This window comes from Rhopalosiphum padi, chromosome 2, assembly GCF_020882245.1.
Source record: "Rhopalosiphum padi isolate XX-2018 chromosome 2, ASM2088224v1, whole genome shotgun sequence".
Taxonomy (NCBI): domain Eukaryota; kingdom Metazoa; phylum Arthropoda; class Insecta; order Hemiptera; family Aphididae; genus Rhopalosiphum; species Rhopalosiphum padi.
The window spans coordinates 60572122-60596219 of NC_083598.1; the positions used below are offsets into that span (position 1 = coordinate 60572122).

General features: G+C 24.3%; 1 protein-coding gene across 5 annotated transcripts in view; it reads right to left on the reverse strand.

Moving 5' to 3' along the window:
• LOC132921329 (phosphatidylcholine:ceramide cholinephosphotransferase 2-like) overlaps window positions 1–24098 on the reverse strand; it is a 31702-nt gene that overhangs the window by 2754 nt on the left and 4850 nt on the right. For 2 of the 5 annotated variants that reach the window (XM_060984297.1, XM_060984299.1), the window contains exons 3-7: window positions 10132–10279; window positions 3175–3511; window positions 2881–3091; window positions 1621–1895; window positions 1381–1556 (exon numbers count right to left, since the gene is read on the reverse strand). In XM_060984297.1, the coding sequence (XP_060840280.1) occupies window positions 1381–1556; window positions 1621–1895; window positions 2881–3091; window positions 3175–3511; window positions 10132–10278 (1146 nt within the window). In that variant the 5' untranslated portion in view covers window position 10279. Of the gene's footprint in view, window positions 1–1380; window positions 1557–1620; window positions 1896–2880; window positions 3092–3174; window positions 3512–10131; window positions 10280–18702; window positions 19215–21090; window positions 21110–24098 lie in introns of those variants that run through there. The other 3 variants (XM_060984300.1, XM_060984296.1, XM_060984298.1) reach the window with 3 other exon arrangements.

Consider the following 24098-nt stretch of genomic DNA (forward strand, 5'->3'; position numbering starts at 1 on the left):
AAAAATAAAAATAATAACTCAGTATACAGTTATTTAATTAAATTTAAAAATTTTACATGCATATTAAGAATGATAGTTTATTGTTTTAATTTTATTAAAAATGTATAAACACAAATTGAATGTATTATAATTTTTGTTGACATACTCTAAAATTGTATAATTATTTTGTTTTTAAAAAAGACAATGTAAACATATTTGAATTCAAAGGAACAAGTTTTAATTATACAATACAACTCCTAGTACACACAGATTGACATTATAATCTCATAAATATTTCTTAATCTAAACCTAAACATTTCATAATAAGGAAATGTTAACATTGTTAAAGTCAAAAATTATATTGACATACTATATAGCTTGTTGTGGTTTTATTAAATATTCTAGAACAAGTATAACATATTTCATAATAACAATGTTAAGTAATATTAACTAATTTTTGTTCACTAATTTAATATATCTCGTGATCTTATAATTTTTAAATATAGTTAATAATTTAATCTGAAAAAACCTTTGTCATTGATGTTAAATAAAAGCAAATACAATAAAATAATAATTAAAACGTTTAGAATTGTAAATCAATAAATTGATGAATTAAAATATTTAAAAAAACAACTTTAAATTTTTATTAATGATATTAAAGTGAAATTAAAAAAGGTAAGCAAATGCTATGCTATACATAGCCATATAGGTGTCGAGTGGAACTCGTTATTGAGTAAATCACTATAATAGATTTTGTTAAATTTGAAATCAATAATTATCAATAGTTTATTGTATACAATGAAAATTATTCTGGGTGAATACTGTATATATTTTGGTAATGATGGTTAAAAAACAATTATTTTATTAATAATATTGAATTTGCGTAAAAAAAATACACATATTTTCTTAATTTTCTGTTGGTTTTTCCCTATTATAAAAAAAAGTACAGGGCATTTTAATTTTAACCACCATAAACTATACAAGATCCAATATTCTATCCAAAACCATCCTCAAAGTGAAAATTGAAACATTTTATCGAATACTTATCGTATATACAGACACAAAAAAAACACATTATTATAAAATCAATACATTCATCGTTTAACTCAGGATCTAAAAATTAAAATGCAATAATACAGTAATAACTATTGTGCATACATTTTGTTTCTATAGCAGTAACATAGTTAAGAAGTTCTTTTTCATGCAAAACCATTTTTCTATATAATTTTATAATTATGTAACAACAAACAATGATATTGACATAGAACCACTTATAAGATACTTTGAATTAATATATAAATACTAAAAAATCTTATGCCATAGAATACTGGATAATTTATATATTAATGATTATTCATTACAATTGTTCATAAACTATTAAAAAAATTAAAATTGACATACCTTTAGATAAACATTATTAGCTAATGTATGGTATATCCAAAACAGCCGTGTAGTAACCAAGTATGCAATAATCACATCAATAGTATAGTGACCGTGTGCTATGAGTACCATTAATACTCCAACAGCTGCCATCAACCATGAAGCCCAATGCAATATATACCATCGTCTGGGAGAGTCTTTATAAAAAGAAAATTATTATTAACTTTTAAACTACTTGTGAATAGCACATGAAGTATTTACATTCAACGGTGATTAAGTAACTCATCACTAAAATTGTGGTATGTCCACTATATATATAATCGCCACAAAATGTGTGCTTGCCATTGATTGACAAACCAAAACCAGAAAACAACTGGAAAACACGTCTAGCAATCAATACTGGATTTGTTGAGTTGGCTTTAGGCGAACAATAATAAGTGGTACTAGAAGTGGGCAATACAGTTACAAACATAGTGATGGAGCGAAGGAGATATAGAAGAGACAACATGAACATCAGTCTACGTAGTACAATAAACCTATAAAAAAATAATTTATTCATAATTGCATATTACGCAACTTAAAATAAATACTTTAAATACAATACAAGACATATAATAGCATAATTTTTTAAATGAAAAAAAAATATAACTATAATTTTAAATTAATATTTATATTATAGTCATAGGCGTGCGCACGGGGGGTTCCGGGTGTGCCTGGGCAGTGGGCACCCCCGACATGTAATTGGGGCCCTAAAATTTAAGTCCTATAGCATATATGTGGCTCCGTATTTTAACTAATGTTACTAGAATAAAAATGATATTTTTTCTAAAATATGTTGTAAAAAATTATGTTTTGAGATAAAAAAAATAATACAACTTCAAATATTTTAAATTTGCACGGTAAAACTTATGATTATAACAGCTAGATGTTATTGACTACAAAAGTAAAAATAATAAATAAAATATATTGCAATTAACTTGAAAATAGATTTTAGATCCAACTATCTAATGAAATATTATATAACTTGGTACTAGTAATTCTACTGATTAATATGTGATATAATTTAAGTAATGTTTATTCAGGCATTATAATTTATTAAAATATGTACATGTCTTCTTAAGAGAGGGCCCAAATTCAGAAAAAGGGCCTGAAAAAATTGTAGGCACCCCCCGAAATTCAGGTCTGCGCACGCCTATGGTTATAGTTATTCAAATATTGCATAACAAAATTGTTGGAGATTACATAAGATCTCAATGTGATTCCACCAGATTTGTATGTTTTTGTAACACATAATTTGGATATACTTAGAATCAGTATTGTAAACTGTATAAATTAAAAAAAAAAATTGTTGTATTTAATTGTAATTAAACAAATTAATAAAGAAATTTAATATGTGAAACTTTGACCCGTTTATTAATACAATTAATGATTATATGTATTGTATATAAAGAAAAAGAAATAATACTCAATCCATTCATAACTGCAATAATGATTTAACCTACTAAAAAAGTTAGTAATTACCTATACTTATGACTGGCAATAATTAACAATGTTAAGTTTGTGCTGACAATGATAAATATTTCTGATACATCTAATGCCCAGTCTCGAGCAGGTACAGCATCTAAAAATGTATCCGGTAATGGTTTGTACAGACTACGATCAGGCACTCTTTCATGAACAACAGCCAAAGATGTAGTGGTGATTAAAAAATTCACAATCAACAGTATTAAAGCTAAAAAATTATAAAAAGAAATAGTAAACACACTTACATATTTATATTCATACAATTTAAATATAATATATAACAATATTTACCAACAAAAGTCTTGAATTTCTCTTGTGGGATCCTAATTTTATCATTTGATGATAATACATTAGCATTATTTGGTATATCTATGTGCACAGTTGCTCCATTGGCATTATTGTTGAGATATTTGTGGCTAAACCCATTTTCATCTTCAATAGGTGTTGTCCCACTATCAGATTGATGCTTGTTGTCTACCAATGCTTGGTGTATATGACCCATATTAGGTCGTTGGTGCTCACAATTGTCTGTATTTGAATCATTTCTTGGTTCCCAACCGACACCATTACTAATAGCTGTTGTCACCTGTTTACATAAGCCCAACAATGGCTGCCTTTGACGTTCATTCTAAAAAACACGTTTAATTAAGAATTAGATAAATTTTAAATCAGAAAAATATAAGTTATATAGAACAACTGAATTTAAAATAAAAGATAATTTAACTTTTGAATAGGTTATTTTTAAAAGATTTTTTTTATAACTAATAGAAATTTAACCTTGACCTAACATAGCTTTTACCCTGCTGTGGCCATTAATTATTTAGTAGCTTAATGCTGGACGATGAAACACACAAGTTACATAAGTATTGATAAATATTAATAGGTACATTATAGAAAGATGTAATTTGTATGTGTTATATGTGAAATGTAGGTTCTACTATACAATTAATCATTAATCTTAATAGTTGCTGTTCAAAACTAAAATTTAGTAAAAATGTTTAAATGTAATAACATGTAATAAGGGAAAGTCAACAATATTTTCTAACATAGAAAATTATGAAAAATAGAATATTACTGAATACTTACTACATAATACAATACTAATTATATTTCAATAATTATGAGCATTTATAAACATTGGTGGTAGAAATGATGACGTAAATAAATAATTTCAATTATTATTATTATTATTTAAAAATATATAAAAATTGTTAATATATATAATAATTTGTTTACTTAACAATAACATTTATTGAATACATAATCTCTTATCTTAATTTTACATAAACTAAACGTTATAATTTTATGATCTATATACTATAACGAATAATAAAGAATTATATAAGATATGTGACACAAGAATCAACTAAACAAATAGTTTTAAATTTTGTGAGGGGGAATGAATGTATTAGTTTTACAAAGAAGTACTTTTTATTTTTTTGTCTGATATCACTTTTTCAAACAGTTTAAATGGTTCAATCTTCAATTATTATGAAGATGGCTTCTAGTAGCAAATTGTATTAATACATTTAAATGGTTGGTATTTTTTATTTTTTAGGAGTGGGGAATCAAAATAATCGAGAAAAATAATACGGGAACGAGAATATTTACCTAACACTAGTTTTTGAATAATTCGATTTTTTTTTTAAATTACTATCTATATATCTATTATATATTATTATATATTAAATATTATTACCAGTCTTCAGAACATACCTATTAAAATTTACGCTCTTTTATGTTATTTATAGACATTTCAAATTTTAGACTTTTTAGTTTTTTTTTAGTCAATAAGCTTAACATTACGTATAATACTACGTTCTTTGTGTGTTGCTCTTTGGTTGCAATCGTTGCAATTAGCACAATTTTTTCAGACATTTTATGTTCTAATTTTGACAAAATTGGATATGTAAACGAAACAACGATTTTTCCTTCCGAATTTTAGTTATTATACTGTAATTATAAAATTATTTACGATGACTTGAAACTATTCACCATTGTATGTAATACTATTTTCTATACGTAAGTACACAATTGAAATGATATCTTAGATTCTTATAGATATATTTAAACTTAAGCTATTCACATCGTCCTAAGGTATGCGGTATTTCTTTATTGTCTAAATGCTAATAACAATATGAATATAATATATTTTTGAAAAAAATTAGATCAACATACAGTAATATTAATCAAAAAAATGATTTACTATGATAGTAATATAAATTATAAAATCCTTTAAAATAGAGGCCGACATGCATTGTTTCTGCTTAGAATTATTTTTTGTAGCAATGATTTTCCATTGAATTAAAATATGTTATTACATCAATTACCTACATGCAGTATACTATATATTCTATTTATTATTAGGTACTATTACTACAGTAAGTATTATTTACATTAAGTACATACAGTTCAGGCCAGTTCTCAATATATATATAGTATACCTCGTCACTCTAAACCTAGTACCTACTGTACGTAGAGCGACTTCCCGTTTTTATATACCTATAGAATAAGTATACAAACATATAAACACTAAACAAAAATTTTTTAAACACGAATAAACAACTGATGCATTTAAATTTAACTTTCATATAATAGTTTACCTTAGTGCATCCAAATAAAATAAAATAAGCGAATAATTTTTTATTTTAAAAGTTAAGACATTAATAAACGAGTATATATTATTTACACGTAAGGACGTAAATATAAAATTCAGGGCCGGGCCTAGGGCCTGGCAAGGTGGGCGTCTGCCAGGGGCGCAAAATATCGAGTAGGAATGGGGGCGCAAAATTTGATATCATAAAATTTGAATTTGAAAATCTAAGCCAAAATATTTTAATATATTAATATCTGTTATTAGATGCGAGTTGATTAATACTGTGTTAATTCATTAATTGTGCTATATATTTAACACTTAATTTTTATAATTAAGCAACAAATTTACTACAGAAATTAATTTTCATACACGACGGTCGACGATGGCTGTTATTGAATGGTATCGTAAAAGGAATATTATATTTTATTTATAATAATGTAAAAAATATTAATGCGTTTCCCATGCCCGACAATTATAAAAATAGAACAACTATGATATATTATGTATATAAAATGGTTATCAGTTTTAAATCGACCAAAATAATATTTTCAAAGATTATATTAAAGTATTGAAATAAGCTATACAATATACACACACACAATCGTATTATTATATTACAAATTACAATAATAATTATTCGGTTATTTTACAATAGACATTCGATTGAATGACAACGCGCATTACGGAGTTATACCTACCTAATCTACGCTCTTAAACAGTGAAGCCTGAAATAGAACAAGGTAATTAGGTAAATATTCTAATAGAATTTATTTAAAATTTAACGATTATGAAAAATTGTTAGCGTTAATATTGTATCATTTTTCCCATTATTTTTTCATTATTATTTTATTCGCACAAATTTGCGTACTTTTGAATTAAAGGATATCAAAACACTATTTTTTTTTTTTAATTTTAAGTTTATTGGTGTATTATTGTAGTTAACACAATGAAAAATGATTAGATTAAAATCCGAAGTTAAAAAAATGATTATTTAACCAAATAATGAGAGTATAATGAGTAGATGGATAGCCGCGTGACGTCATAGTGCCGACGACCGAGCAGCCGCCTATGTTATACGCGTAAAAGTAGTTTGATTTACACAATTATATTAATAACTTAAAATTGTATTTCAGAATTTTTTTTTCATAATCCGAAGTATATTTATGTGCTCAAGACGATGGTGTGATTTAAAATTGAATATATTTGTTGTTGCATACATATTATAAATTATAATTTAGTAAAATTATTGAGTTCACAACTCGCATTGTATTGTTGCGCAAACCAAATTTTACGAAATTGACTATAATAATTTTATCTTTTATAAAAAACTAGAAAGTATATCAAAATTATAATCACACCAGTGTCATTAACACAAAAAAACACTTATGGTTACATAAAAAAAATTTAAAATCATTTATTTTTTTATTTTGTGGGGGCGCAAATTTTTATTTCGCTAGAAGCGCCGCTAATGATCGGCCCGGCCCTGATAAAATTATTCAATAAAGATCAAACAATTTCTTATTTTTCTGGCGATAAGATGATACAATTTATAAAGATCCATACTACAGCAATTAAAAAGGTCAAACATTATGGGGCACATGCAAGTCAGACAATACTTCACAGAGAAGAGATGTATTATTTATGCAAGTTTACAATCATTCTAAAATATAAATATCAATTTGATTTTCATAAAATCTATCAAGGCATTATTTAAGATTCTTGAATAAGTATATTAATGCCGCAAGTTGCATAAAAATGTATTAATTTAATGGTTTACTAAAATTTAATGAACCAATCATATGTATCACTAAATTAAATTTAAGGTAGTATTAGCTCACTATGAAATGCTTACAGTGATTGTATTTACAACCCGAATACCCGATATAAGAGTATTATAATTATAATCAATAGGAAACAAATATTTAAAAAAAGAAATTATTAAGAATATATTGTCGTAATTCATAATTTTGTATAGGTATTATAAATTAGATTTAACCTCGTAGTTTATGTGTACGGCATAGATATTCGAAATATTTAAAATAAAAACAGGATAAAATTGTTAGCATAATATATATTAAATAATAACAAATAGATACTAAAAATTACCTAAAATTATATCATCTACATTTTTTATAAATATAATGAGTATTTGAATATCTAGACTAGATCAAGGTTTATTATTTTTTTAATCATAGAAAAACAATCATTTTTAACTATTTTATATTATATATTTTATACAATCATTATTATACTTTTTTATACATTATTTGAATAAATTAATAGATATCATAAAAACAAATAACTTCAATTTTTCGATTTTTCCATAAATTATTTTCTTAATAAACACAAGGATATTCCGAATGTTAACTTTCTAATTTATCCATTGAGTTTATTTTTGAAACTAAACAGATTATAGGGAATGAATAAAAATAAAACAAAAACTATTATTACTACTTTATAAAACATAAATAATACACATAGTGAAAATAATATGCATAAAATATTATTATAGCCAATTATACTTATATAATTATAAATAGTATTATTATTAACAATTTACTATTGATAAACTTTGAATCCTACTTTGAGTAATTAGTATGTTCCTAAATTCCTAATAGTAAGAAGTTACCTTGGTGTAATTGCACAAATTAAGTTGCGTTTATAAATTTTTCGGAGCCACCGTTGACATATTATATTAGCAAAGTACCTACAAAATACATATTAATGTCATGCCAGAACAATATTTTATTATTTACTTCCCAACAACATAATATAAGTAAATTGTTTTTAAAATTACGTTAACTGAAGAATTTAACTAAACTAACTATATAAACATTAGTAAAAAAAATAGCAATAAAATATACGTATTTTACAATATCAATATAAATATAGATATTTATAAAGAGAGAGGATGAATTTACAATAATAGAGCAATCTGATATGATGATGTTGTTATAGCTATAAATTAAAAATAATACATTTTAATTTAGGACAATTAGGTAGAAACGGGTAAACATTAAGTTAACATTTGTTATCTATTCATTTTACATGTATTTATTGTACAGAATAGCAGTCCTGAGCATTAATTACAAACCAAAATTAATTAAACAAAAGCGAATATCTTGTTATTCATCAAATAGGAACCTTAAGAATTTTATCAGTATTTATGATATACCTACTCGAGTGCGATCAGTAAAATAAATTGACACCGACGATTTATACTTAATAGTTAGGTATTTTTTTTATTTATTTTTTTAGTAAGTAAATAAAGAATTTACAATCTGTAAAATTAAAAACAATAGGTAAATGTGGTAAGTAATTACAATAAGAAACAAACAATAAACTGGATGACGTAACAAAAGGAGGCGTCTATTAAAGTATTAACACTACTTTAAAATGTAGGTATCTATAGGTACGTTTAAATTTTATTTTATTAAACTGCATTACTATACAATAATAATATATACATATATACTCTAGTAAGATAAAAACAGAAATATTATGAAAAACATATTGCCGGTGTCTAATACACATTTAGAAATTATAAGTACACAAAAATTATTATTATCGATACTATATGTCAACACCAAATACCTATACATATCAGTTATTGTTACCTGCTGTCTACATAATATACCTATATCACATACATGTTAAAAAGAAGTATGAAATAAAAAATAAAATAAAATAAAAAATACTCATTACAAAAAGACATTAAAATGTGAAATCGAAAAAATTCATTTTTATAATTTAACACCACAGTCGTGCATCAATATAATTATATTATAAATTACGGTTATTTTAGTTCTTTTTTTTTTTTAAAAAATGTATGTCTATTATATTATATTAGTAATGATCCTATCATGTCCGCGGAAGAGACAATAGGATCTAACAGAAATCCGTAATCATGACCTGATTAAAGAAACTTAAATAATAGTTCTTGGCTGGGATTTCACAAGTCTAATGAACAATACTCAATCGAATCAGAACAGGACAATAAAGGTGCAACCGCAGCTTCATAAAATGAAGTATTTTAATAAATATTATAAAAATTTAAAACCATTTTATTAGGATTGAATTGAAATATTATTACGTAAAGAAAACATGTTAAAAAGATGCCAATTAATTTTTGGTTTTAGAACATATTATATTGTTACAAATTTTGTTTTATAACCATGCTGTCATAACTTATTTTTTAAATAAAGGATTATAACTTTTAATTTGATAAAAAATCTATGAATTATTTATTTAAATGTTTTAATAAATGTATTGTGTTTTTCGTTTTCGCGATCAATTTTTATTTTCAGCTTTTGAGTTATCACTTATCATGCATTGTTTTTATACTAATAACTATAATATTCTACTATAACCATGCAATTTATACAGCTAAATTTAATATATAATAGGCATATGGCAGTAGTTTTTATCATATATTGTTTAGAAGTATAAACCGTAATATAAAATTTAGTACATTTAATTTCATTAGGTACACGTACACCGTAAATGATTACATTTAATTGAAAACTCATAAATAACGCGTAGAAACCATAGAATTATACCTGCTTATATGTTAATCACTAAAAAGTTATTGGTTTTTTATGTCAATTGTCAGTTAAACACTTAATAAAAAAAATGATAGCACAATAACTTACTAAATGGCCATTAGCTGGAGGCATGTCAATTTCAATATGAACGAATTCTTTTTTATGATCTTCGTTACATGTATAGGAAACCCCTTTAATTCCAATTCTATTTTGGATTCCATCAGTGCTAGGCTCTCCTTTCGATTCTAGTACCATCCTGAAACAATAATTTACAACAAAAATCAATAAATTACTGAATTTTAAATAAATATACAATAACGTCAATCAATTGATATGTACGTTGTTTGTGATATAATGTTTAGCGGGCCAGCGGGGACTACAACAAGTTAACAACATAAATGTTATGTTTTTACTGATTAGTAATAAATTACTAAATTTATATATATATTAATAACTAATGAGTTATAAAATAATAATTCTTTTATAGTAAAATAACCCTGAGCAAAAAATTAATGACAGTGTTTTTTTCAATCTTATCATTAATAACAAAACTGCCAACTACTAACAATAATAACAATAATTTATTTATTTTAAATAAATAACACATATTAGTTTAATAATATGAGCAATTAAATATTATTTTTTAAATGTATAAGAGTATATTATGTATATATGTTTTTGATTTTTATAGAGCAAAAGTCTTCAAATATTTGCTTCAATAATTGCTATTATATAGGTATGATATTTTATCCAATAAATACCAATATTTTCTTCGTTCTAAAACACGTTATTATTGACACCAAACATACTATTGTAAATCTACATTATTATATATAGCTAATTTTAACAAAACAATTTAAGTTCAATAACACAAGTAATTTATTTATTCTTAAAAATAATCGCAATGATTTATTCATAATAATTTTAGGGATATGTTAATGTGTATATCTAATTAAAGCGGACTATAAATAAGGACATCGATGACGTCAATATGTTAAGCTGAATAAAATACGGTCGAAAACTCAATCGATCGTTCAAAATGTGTAATAGGCATGCATATTACTAATATTAGTATAATTGTATAAATAGTAAATTCAAACACAATTAATTAATTTTTGATAATGGATATCAAGATAATATGAATGGATTGAAAAGTATAACAATAATTACTGCTGAACACGAACACAAAAAACAAATCTTTTATCTATTATACAAAATACTACGCTCCATAAACTATTATTTAATAGGTCAGACAGACGATAATACATCGTTACTGTAACAACCCTTAACGACATTTAGAAACCTTCATATATAACACAACTTACCTAGTAAAACATAAATGACAAACTAATCAATAATAATAAGTCTATAATATTTTCTTAATAATATCATATGATATACTATAAACTATATGTAATACCTATTACATATATTATATATATATAACTATATAAGTATAAGGATAGTTATTTATAGTATACAGATACTTACATTAAATTAAATAAAAATTACAATCAATGATAATTAAATCAATAATGTTGTCGGTGTTCAATTTAATAAAATTATAGATGTCATTCATTCAATCCGTAATATTTTTTTTAGGCATGCATTATAATAATATAATAATATACTGACTATCACACATTGTTACCTATACGGCTGTGTTTAAAATAAAAACAATTAGATAGTTTCTAAAATGCAAAAAATGAACCTAGGAAGGTAAAAATCATAAATAAAATTCTCAAAATAAAAACTATATAATAATTATAGTATAAGGTATATTAATAAAAATAATGCATAGGTATTAAGTAGTTAACTAAAAGCAGCTGATATGCCAGAGAACGAAAGATGTATCACATAGAATAATAATTTTGACAATATCCTATAAATTGCGCGTCTATTTCATAATTGAAATTATTTTTAAAATATGATTTTCAGAAAAAGCTTGTTGAAAAGTAATTCGTTCTAAATTTGTTTATAATAGCTATGTTTATATTACATCTCATACATTTTATAAAAATAAACAATAATAAAGATATATAAAAATTGGTATACTACCTACACATAAAATACACAATATACGCGCCCAAGGATACGAATGTCGAGAGTAGTTAATAATGTTAATATACATTTAATGTACCAATAGTGAGAAATAATTCTTCAAACATAATTTAGTGTCTCTAATTATAATGGTTGATCTATTAAATCAAACAGCATTTTTGCAATTCAGCATAAGTGCTCATTTTATTCGTTGAAACTTTTATGATTATTGATTTTATTGAAATATTATTTGATAATATATAATTGTTTTATGGCTATACCTAGAGGCATAATTATTGTCGCTGATATATTATTATATTGGCGTCAAATTACTTCAATTATACTGATATAAATGACTAACATAATTTACCAAATGCAGTGAAATGCTTATATCATTTTAATAATATCAAATTGAATATATTCAATATGATTAGGTAATATAACATTATATAATATTAATGTTCATATAATCATAATTAATTTTAGACTTAAAATTTACGTTTAGAAACCAAATATTTGTTATATGCTTTTCATAAAGAATACTCTTCTTTAAAGCATATCTAAAAAATATCAATTAATTCCTATATAAATCATGGATAATATGTAACATTTATTTAACAATTTTATTTTATATTTTATATTATTATGTAGAATGCAGTTCAGTTAATACTTAATAATATGCGTTTTATATAATACATTCATCCATTAAATTCTGTTAGTTTGATGTAAAAAATGAGTTAATAATATTTTTTGGTGTTTTTTAATTATAAGTATTAATAAATACTTGTGTAATATGAATTACCATTTTTGTTAGTAGCTATCAATTTAAAGTTTAAACTCTATAAATCGATAAGAAATTAAGTTTGGTAATAAAAGTACAATAAATTATGAGATACATCACTGTTGATATAAAATGATGTCTTTTTAAATAAAAAAAATACGTATACATTGTACAATTTAAAGAACTTTACGAGGTATACAAGGTCAATTCAAAATAATTTTTAAGCAAACATTTTTATTATTTTCGAAATATCCTTACCACCACTATACCTGCAGTATTTAATACTGGACGCTGATACAACAATATCAACCAGATCTCTAACTATAGAATATAATATAATAAAAAAAACTATGTATGTCAAAGGAAATAATATAATTCGTCATGGAAAATTCAAGCAAAACATTTAGAACGTTATTTTCTTTTTTTATACAATCCCGTAAATAATTACTCAATCATAAAATTTAGTTTAATATTGACTGAATAGAAAAAATGTTCATATCAAATATAAATAGAGTAACTACATAAGTAACTCATCAATGTTTTATTCATTAATAACTAAAATAAATATTAAATTTAAACTCATCATTTTAACTAGAAAGCTTCATATTTAAATTAACTTAACATATCTAAAAATTATATTTACGAAATTTGAAAATGTATTCCACAAATAACAAATATAAGAACTATATATATAGATAAGCATTTTTATTACAAGTATGTATAAGTACTAGTATTCACATATTTGTTAGGCTTTACACAGTATATACCCATAGTATTGGCTATATTAATAAATACTTATATTATATTTTGATATTGAATACCCAAGTAAGCCAGTAAACTAAAAAAAAATAAAAAATATTGAAAGCAACTATTTGAAGGCACTGCATGTAGTTTTAATCACAAAATTAAACTGCAGAAATAAAAGACCTATACGAAATTATAAATTTATTAATTAACATAGATGATAAAAACATAAACAAGTTGTTTGTGATACTCAATGGATTAAAATTTTATAATTAAATACTAAATATTTTATCCAGGGTATTTTTTCAGATTATTTTGTCATCAAACTTTTTGTCGATATAAATAAAACAATTTTAACGTATAAACCAAATATATTATATACTTTTTAACCATAGTAATCTCTCTATAACAAAAATTCGATCAGCGATCGGATATTTGGGCGTTGCCGTATTGGTAACATTTTTTACTTTGCTCTTCCAGGAGTATATTCATGGTATATTACTTATTAAATATTTGAAAGCAATGGTAAACAATCAAATTAAAAATACGATTATAAGCGAACATTTCTTTAAAAAATGTTGATAGTTGTCGCCTCATAAATGGGCTTATTTACTCCTACGGTCCTACCCAAAAACAAATAAAAATAATAGTATTTTAAAAACAATGCATTCATTACTACACTTACATTTAAACTATGATATGATAAAATAAAATAAATACTATTTGAAGCATCATTTCACTATAATTTACAGACTCTATAGTCTATTCAATAAATGTACAAATAATATTATTTAGTCCCCTATTATTTAGTTACTTTTTTCGTATTACTGTATTAGTGAATTTCAACTACACTATTCTACTGAATAATTAATATTAATTAATACATTGTAAAATCAGAATAACTTTATTAAAATATTAAAATAAATTATCTATAATTATTGATATGTTAATTTTATTTAAAGAACTCTGCAATAAAGAAACACATATCACGTATACATCGAGGACGTCATGTTATTTGCACCGTAACTGCTAGGGTTAAGGTTTTACAAAATGAAATATCTAATATTTTATTTTGTTTCTGACATCCGGTTTTGTTATAATATGTTTATGATACTATAATATTTTTATTCATTATCTTGAGAATGTGAAATATAGGTAAAATATAAAATTTATTAGGTATAAATATTAACTTTATAATCAAAAAAAAATAAAATAAAATATTCATATAAATATATCTACATTCTATATTGTTTATACATAAAAATAAACTTTAATGATAAAAATACAACATAATCTTGAATCCAAATATAGAATAAATTAAAAGTTCTTATAGTTATTTATTAATGTACTATATTACTATCATATTTAATTTAATTTAATATGCATTCGTTCCAATATTTTACTTAACTCAAATATTGATGTAGTATTAGCATTTTACCTTTTATTATTGACATAACAACGTATTATTGACATAACTAAATGTAAAAATATACATTTAATTATTCTCAATCCGTTTATACAAAAATATTTAGACCATATAAAGACTGATTAATATAACTATTCAAAAAAAAATATATATATCATAAGAAAGCAGATAAAATATACAGGGAAGACAACTGGGGTTTAGGTGTAGGTAACATTGAAACAGGTATATTATCATGTAAATTTGAAATTGATTATTATCAAATAAGCTAATTTTGAAATATAATAATAATCAATAGGTTACGTTTTCTCAATCTTGTATAGTTGGTTTATAAAAGAATATTGATTTTAAAAAAATACCATGTATTAAGAATAGAGGTATACAGTTTCTACACTCGTAATTTAAAAAAATTAAAAAGTAAAGATAAAATCAGCTGACCAAATAAGTATGTTATATTAACATATTATTAATGTATAAACTCGTATAAACTAATATATTAACAACTGCTGATTTTCAATAAAATTATGTGGAAATGTAAAAACTTTTATAACTACAATTAACCCTTCTGAAAATGTTAATATTTTACGACGTCAGCAGAACTAATCTACTAATTTAGTTTTTTTAATTAGATATTGACGCAAATACGCAATATCTAATTAAAAAAAAACACCGAAGACACTTCGTTATATAGTAAAAATATACATGGGTTTCAAATGTACTTAGTCATTCGTTTTCGTGACATCTACATACCTTAAAACGGAGTAAATAGGTTAGTGGTATAAATGGCTTTTTAAAATGACATAAAAATAATAATTTATGAAATATTGGAACATTTCAAATTTCTTTTGTTAATATTTTTGAATTACGGCAAATATAACAAAAATCGTTATTTTTTATTTAAGTGTCCAATTCTAACAATTTGAACTTCAAATGCTTAAAACAAAGTGACTATATAAAATATAAATTCCTATGTATCTTCGATAACTATTTTTAATTATTATAAAAACAACTTATCGAGAATCTTTTATCAAATTTTCAAGGTTTTTGACTTATAAGAAAAATTGTATCAACAAAAATAAAAATAAAACATTGATAACCAAAAACATTCATAAATAGTTCACAAAGAGCAAAAATATTTTGAAAATTAATATATGTCGAGAAAATGTTAATTTAATATTTTATAAAAAATTCAAAATAACAACGGGATTACCTATTCAATTTTGACTAGGATACAACAAAATTAATTTTATAAAAACTGGTGTGTAAAACTCATGTTTTTTTGTATTTTTATTTCAATTTATTAAAAAAAATAGGGGTAATTTTTTAACTTTTGACCTCTCAATACCAACTAGATCCAATTTTCTAACAGAAACCACCTTTAAGTGAACGATTAAAGCAGTATTAATTATTACTGCTCCAAAAGGTGATAAAAAAGAACAACATTTATTGTAAAACTGAAATATTCAACGCTATGCTCAAAATCTAAAATTAAATACTAAAAATCTTGTGTTGAAAATTTGTCTCTATTCTAAATTCCATAACTAAAATTGTAGATACAAAAAAGTGAATAATTAAATTGTTAATTGTATATCATAGATAATTTTAGGAGCAATTGGGTCTTATAATAATTTATGATAAACAAACAAATTAGTTTGATGTATAATAACTTAATATACCTATACTTGAATGCTTCAATAGTTAAAATAATTGTTTTGTTTAATATTACACGATTAGTACACGTGCGACGTGCTACATCATAGGGTCATGTGTTCATGACAAATACGATAATTTTAGATGAGTGAACACTACGACTAAGTCAAACCTATACAATACTAAATTTAATTTTTATATATAAAATATTTACTAAAATAATCAATTATTAATAATTATTATGAATAGTACAAACTACAAGATCATATTAAATTATCTTCAAATTATTTTCTATACATGTATAAAAGTGTTAAGTTGCAAGGGATTTTTTCAAATATTCTAAATTATAAATCATAGATTTACTCATAAATGTACCACAAATACTTGTCAAAAAATTATAGGTAGGTAGGTATATGCTAGCAAGTATTTAATAGCGAGGATTAACAAGATACCCATTTTCGAGTACTATTAAGTAAAAAACTACTTGATACTTTAATTTTAAGTATCTAAATACCAAAGTATATTATAATATAGAATTTTTCAATAATTTTAATATATCTATTCGTTTAATATTACCTACCCTATATTATTACGAAACAATAATGATATCAATACAATTAATGTATCATGTTTAGGTATTTCAATTAAAAATATCTCACAATATAAAAAGCACTATCCAGTGTCCATTATTCCTTATTGAATTTTACCAATTATGTAGAATAAAGACTAGATAATGTTAGTAAAATTCTTTATATAATTTTAATGATTAAGTTAAAAACATTCCTACCATTCCTTATTCAAATACTATACATTATAGGTATTGTCATTGCGAATGATAAGCATAAAGCAATTCGATTTTTAGTTACCTATATTAAATAATTTCAAAAATTTAAGAATATGTAACTATTAATAACATATTAATAATATTTGGAACAAAAAACACAATATAAATGAAAATGTATGTAGTATACATTACAACTAAAACTATTTAATAATTTGTAACGTGTCTACATTTATTTAAATAAATCACTGTATAAAAAATAATTTAGAATTCTATATTAATGTATTACGATAAACTAATCACTCTAAATCACTCTGTAGTCTGAACACAAACACTCGTATATTTTTAAGCCCCCCACCAACTTTTATAAGATAATAACAGATATGATAAAAATAGAAATAGCTACAATTTAATATACATAATTTTGCATGAGAAAAGTAAAATAAAAAACACTAGCTTAAAAATTCTACAGTACTAATTTGTTATTTATTATTAAATGTAAGTAATCCAAATCAATTAAAATGTAATTATTATTATCCAGGAGGAGTAGTAAAAGCTCACAATAAAATTACTTTATATAAAACGTTTTTTTTTTTTTAATGTATCTATTATAATATACAAGTAAACATTTAAAAGAAAAGTAAAAATATCTTTAAAAATACTAAATAATGAGTATTCAGTATAAGTAACGGATATACTATATTGTTTTATTGACGAATCATTTCCTGAAGACAACTAGAAACGCATTAAGTAAAATGTAAAATAATTTATTTATGTTTTGAAAGTGCATAAGTATTAAATTTATGTACGAGGTCGGTAATTTCAACATCACGCGAAACATTTATCCACGTTACTTCCAACACGTCTGTGAAATGTAAAGAAGTAGGTATCCAATAATGACAAATCCGAAAAATTTTCCAAACACATTATGATGCTAATTATTATCAACATATTTTAAACCTTGTAGTATGACTATAAATAGCAGTTGCAAATAAGGTCATTACGAGGTTATATAAGCATAATATAACTATCACTTTTGCTAGTAAATTATAATCGGGGTCGATTTTTTAGACACTAAATTTAGGTAGCGAATAGGTAAGTTATCGTCTTGACCCACCCAAATATTGACCCTCGCCAGTCCCATACAGGTACATTAGTATACACATGTACTTAAAAATAATAAAACCCATACAAGACGACAACAAATGTATTACACAAAGCGTTGGAGAAAAAAATCGTTAAAAACGGAACGAAGCGTACAAACAAACAGAGATGTGATTCTCATCGAAGAAAGTTCAAATGCACCGCCGGTGGAATAATGCTCACCATGTGAATGCAGAGGAGACCATTAACAGGAAACCGTGGATCGATTGGCCTCGAGCATAATATTACATATTATTATTGCACGATAACGAGAACGAGATAGAATACACCACCGACACAACCACCACCAGTGGCGATCACAGTCCGTACATATATTATATACTTTATATATAAATATGCATGTGTGTATTATATGTGTACGGCGAATAGGGGATCACCCGCGCACAATTCTATAACAGCTGTAGAATGAGTTTACTAATTGTGAAAATTGTATTTAATGTATACAATATAATGTTATATTTTAACTGTAAAAAATGATTTGTGCGTAACGACGACGACGACAAACAAATAGATCGGAACGGCGGTCACGTGAGACACCACAAAACATACGCACGCCACGGAATTAGACGGTACACTGCCCGCCGCCCGGCAGTCGCGAATCGCGATTATTACCGACGCAGAGGCGCGCGCGAGTGGTGTCGTCGGGAGACGCGCGCACCGCCGACGACGATCGGTCGGTAGGCGAGAGGTTGTAGTTCCGCCGCCGCCGATGTTTACAGTGCTGACGATATGGTGTAGCGTCGGCGGCGCCGACTTGACAAGGACCGAAGGACACACCACTTAATGGCCACAACGAAAATTGTAAAAAAAAAAATATTTATATAGGTGTATACATGTATTTTGGAACTAAGCAAAGCCTAAAATTATGGCGCCAAACCACAATATTATTCACAACACGAATAAGTTTATAGTATACGGGATTTAATTAGGACACTGCGCAACTGCACAAACGGAGTGAAAAAGTAAATTTAAGAGCGTGATAGGTAGTTCTGTGTTCAGTTTCATAAAATGTTTCAATTATTCTCATTAAAATATTGTACTTTTATTGATATATTTTCCATTTATTTTGAATATAAACTTAAAAATATTTACTATCAATTTGTTTTGTTTTAAGTACATAATTTAATGATTTTACAGTATGATTTTTGCCTCACAAAACATTTCTTTATTACAAATATTATCCAATATATATAGATAGCACAGAATTTAAATACAGAAAGCTATAGTACCTATCTATATTCAGTAATTTAGAATAGTATTTAATGCGATAATAATTGCTTCCAGGTATAATATGTGATGTTATATAATGTTTTATTTACGTTATCCACTTTTTTTAAAACGACAGGTGTAAAATTAGTGCTGCAAAAAAATTATGGTAAGCATTAAAATTAAAATCAAATGTATTTATGAAAAAATGAATACTAAGTGATTATAATTAATATTTAATATAATATATGTTTCAAACGTAATTACTATAAGAAATTATTTTCGTAACTATAAAGAGAATAAAACATTAAGTTTTGTACCTCAAACATTTGACATTTCTATATTCAACTCATACATGTTACATACCAAAGCAACCTCATACAAATCATAAATTATACAAAAGACCTACCTATAAGTTATATTACATAAAAAAAAAAAAGATAATAACGCTCATTTGACAAATTTTATTTATTTCAAGAAATATCTTTGTTAGTGGTTTTAAACTGCGATAATTGTGTTTTCTAACTGTGTTTGAACTTTAATATATAAACTATCGTTTATAACCAACCTAGTAAATTATAATATAAATTATAAAATAGCCGTATAACTATATATTATAGTTATACGGCTATAACTATATTAACCAAACACATAGGCACATAGTACATAGCATATTCACGAAAAATTTCATTTTTTACTTCTTAGATTCAAATTATACAAGCCAATATAGCTAAATTTGTTTAAATTAAATCACTAACCTAAAGATTTGCGTGCAAAAACACTTGTATCCCTGGGCTTTATTAAAGAGACTAATGATGAAATAGTTCGTGAGCGTGTTTTAGAACCTGTTTGAATAATTGCCATTTATTGCCATGAACATATCTTAAAAAAAGTCTTTTCATAAAAAAATATCAGTCGGAAATTTACTATACTGAATAGATACTAATATTATAAATAAAAAAATAATATTAATTTTTAAACATCAACGAAAATAATTAAATATAGGTAAAAGTGCGAAATTGTACTTATATTTTTTTCCAAAATTATATTCAAATGTTTAATGCTGAGATATATAATATGACAAATCATATACAAAATTAATTATATATAAAGCATGTTTTTTCTTTTAACTTAAATAAAAAATATAAGTGTTTTGTATTATATTGAATTTTGAAAAATATAAAGTAATAAGAACATAATGATGATTAAATAAAAATTATTCATACATAGAATAATTGTATAAATTATAATCACGACAAAGCTTTCCTGTATACATACGCAATTTCCAAGATGAGTCATTCGTTGTTTATTGTTAATCTTGCATGTTTTAAAAAGAATCTTTCAAATACGAACGCGAGACGAATGAAAATTTAGTGTTCTCGAAATTAAAACTAGTGAATAACTGACATACCTACTTATAATATTTTATATTGATTTAAGTAATATGTAATCATTTACAATTTTGTATTTATTCAATATTGTATACTTATAAGAAGTAATGCGTAATTTATATTTTGTTATAACTTATAAAAAACGGTACAATAAAACAATAATATAATTAAAACATAATAAAATAAGAACTTTTTCAATTTATTTATTGCATATAAGATATAACAGTGTAATAATTACTTAATATCTAATATATATTAAGCACTTATTACATAGAACACCTATATAGAAAAAACTGTAATAAATTAATGTATATTTAGATACCTATTTGGTATCTTTTCCATCCCTGCTATAATAACTAGCATAAATGTTTAAGTTAAAATACAGTTCTTGGAAAATAACTGAATACTTAAACGGCTTCACAACTAATATGATATAAAGTGTTATATTTAATTATATTATAGTAATTACAGTATGATAGTGAATTGCTAAAAGCAGTGCTCGAATTCGGAAAAATTAAGTAGAAGAGCTCAATCCAACGATTTAAAAACTGCTTTTCAAGTGCGCATTTGCACACAGACCCGTTAGGGGCTTTGCCTCCCTCACCTATCTTACTTATATTTTGAATACCACTTTTCAGCTACACAATACACATATATTTAAATTCCGACTATAATATATTTTGATACCTACGTCCTACATGTTACAAAAGAAAAAAAAATAATAATAATCAACGTACATAATTTATTCAATTTACTACCTAAATATATATAACAAAATTGATAATCATTGTTTTTGATATTAAAAATCGTAAAATTCGTTATATAATTTACGTAAATTAAAATCCACATTTCAATAAAAATTATTTTGGCCATAAGTTTGTGCCATCTCCCCGTTCGAATAAAAAAATATAGATAAAGTACTCAAAAAAAAATAGTAAAGTGATTCCGCCCCTCTACGCAACACCCTCCACAAAATTCGAACACTGGCTAAAAGTTATTTATTTTTTTAGGGATATTTATTGAAAAAATTGTTATTATTACTTTCATGTATTTAATATGCACAAAAGCAGAGACTCTGGAAGGCACATATAACTATATCCTACAACAATTTTGAATATAAAAGGAAAAAAAAATAAAAATAGCGTAATCTAAACTTTAAAAAGATAAAAAACAAAAACTGGGAAACTCATTTTGCAGTATATTATAGACTTCAAGTGTAGATACCTCATTATTGCATTTAGACTACTTTTAAAGTGGTATTCAATTTGAATTCAAAATCATTGTATTTAAAAAAGGAGACTGATAAATCAACACTACTACAGATCCATTTCTAAGCATATTTTTTATTAATAAAAAAACTAGTATAGTGATTTCAACTAATATGTCATAATTTGTTTTATAATAGAATAACAAATATAACCTATCATTTTTTTAATTTAATATTTAAGAAATAAGAATTACATTGTTAAAATCATTTATGTATGCATTTTATCTACCAAATCCATTATTTGTAGCAGTTTAAAGTATATTAAAAAAACTTCTTCAACATTTTAATTTCGAACGCTTATAAAACACAATAATTAAAACCAATTTTTGATATTTTCATAATACAATGAAAAGGTAGTCAAGTGTGAAGTGTATACCGCTCTATATATTATCTAAAAATTAAAGATTTCATAATATTTTGACTACAATAAATTCTTATAATTCGTAATTATCGTAATTTTAACAAATTTTGTAAAAAATTGAACTTTCGAGTGAATTTTTATTGACATTTATAGAAAAAAAAACTTAAATAAATGTATAAAAATGTTACCGTGATATATTGAAAATTATTATATATGTAAAGATTTAGTGAAAATTTATATTTCTATTCATTTTTAAATTATAACAAAATAAAGAAATCAATTTGGTCAAAAACTGGTTTAGTTTAAGAAATCCTTAATTTTTTGTTTTCTATTCTTTTCAGATTATAAAAAAAATACTAAACTTTTTTACTTTTTACCCCCTCCCCCTAAAAATATACTAACTAAACCCAATTTACTACCTCAAAAATTAAAGAATTTTTACTGCTCCAAAAGGTGAGACAGACAGAAAAAACACATAATTACAAAAACATATTGTATACAATATGCATATATAATATAAATACATCATCAAGTCTATTCATAGCACAGCAACATTATTTTTTCGTTTTTTTGCTAATCTTAAGTATTCATAGATACACTTTAGACAATAGTGAAATCAGAATTTTAATATAGTATTTAGTGTTTTTAAGTATTTAAAGTAATATTTTAGTTATTATTAACATTACACATAATTGTTTGTCTGCAGTGGTCACGCCACACCGTAATAGTAATACAGTCACGATTCGTGTTTGATTTTAAATTTTGATAATTTGAAATGCAATTTAATGCAGATAGTAGATACAATCACTCGTGTATACTTCTTTATTTGGGATTTCAATATTTAAGCATATAACTTAAAAAATTAAAAATTAAATCTCTTCTTCACTATTCAATACAGTTAATTCAAGAAGTATTTTTTATATAATTAGGTATCGATAAATAAAAATCATTCTAAGACTAGAATAACCTATATCATTAAAAAATTCATTTTCAGAGTTCCAAAACCAATAATTTATTTTGGCAATACCCTTGGCCTAATCAACCCTCGACAAGTATGTATCATTATATATTGATATTCGTCACGAACATGTCTAATTATAGTACTAAGAAATAAGAATTTTTCAAACAACTTTTTAGACCTTCAAAATATGAAACAAAATACTCAACATCTTTACTTTTGGTATTTATATTATGCATTAGAAAATAGGAAAGAATCATATTTAATTCAATTTAACTTTAGCTGCTTATTTTTAATTTCAATTAGTGC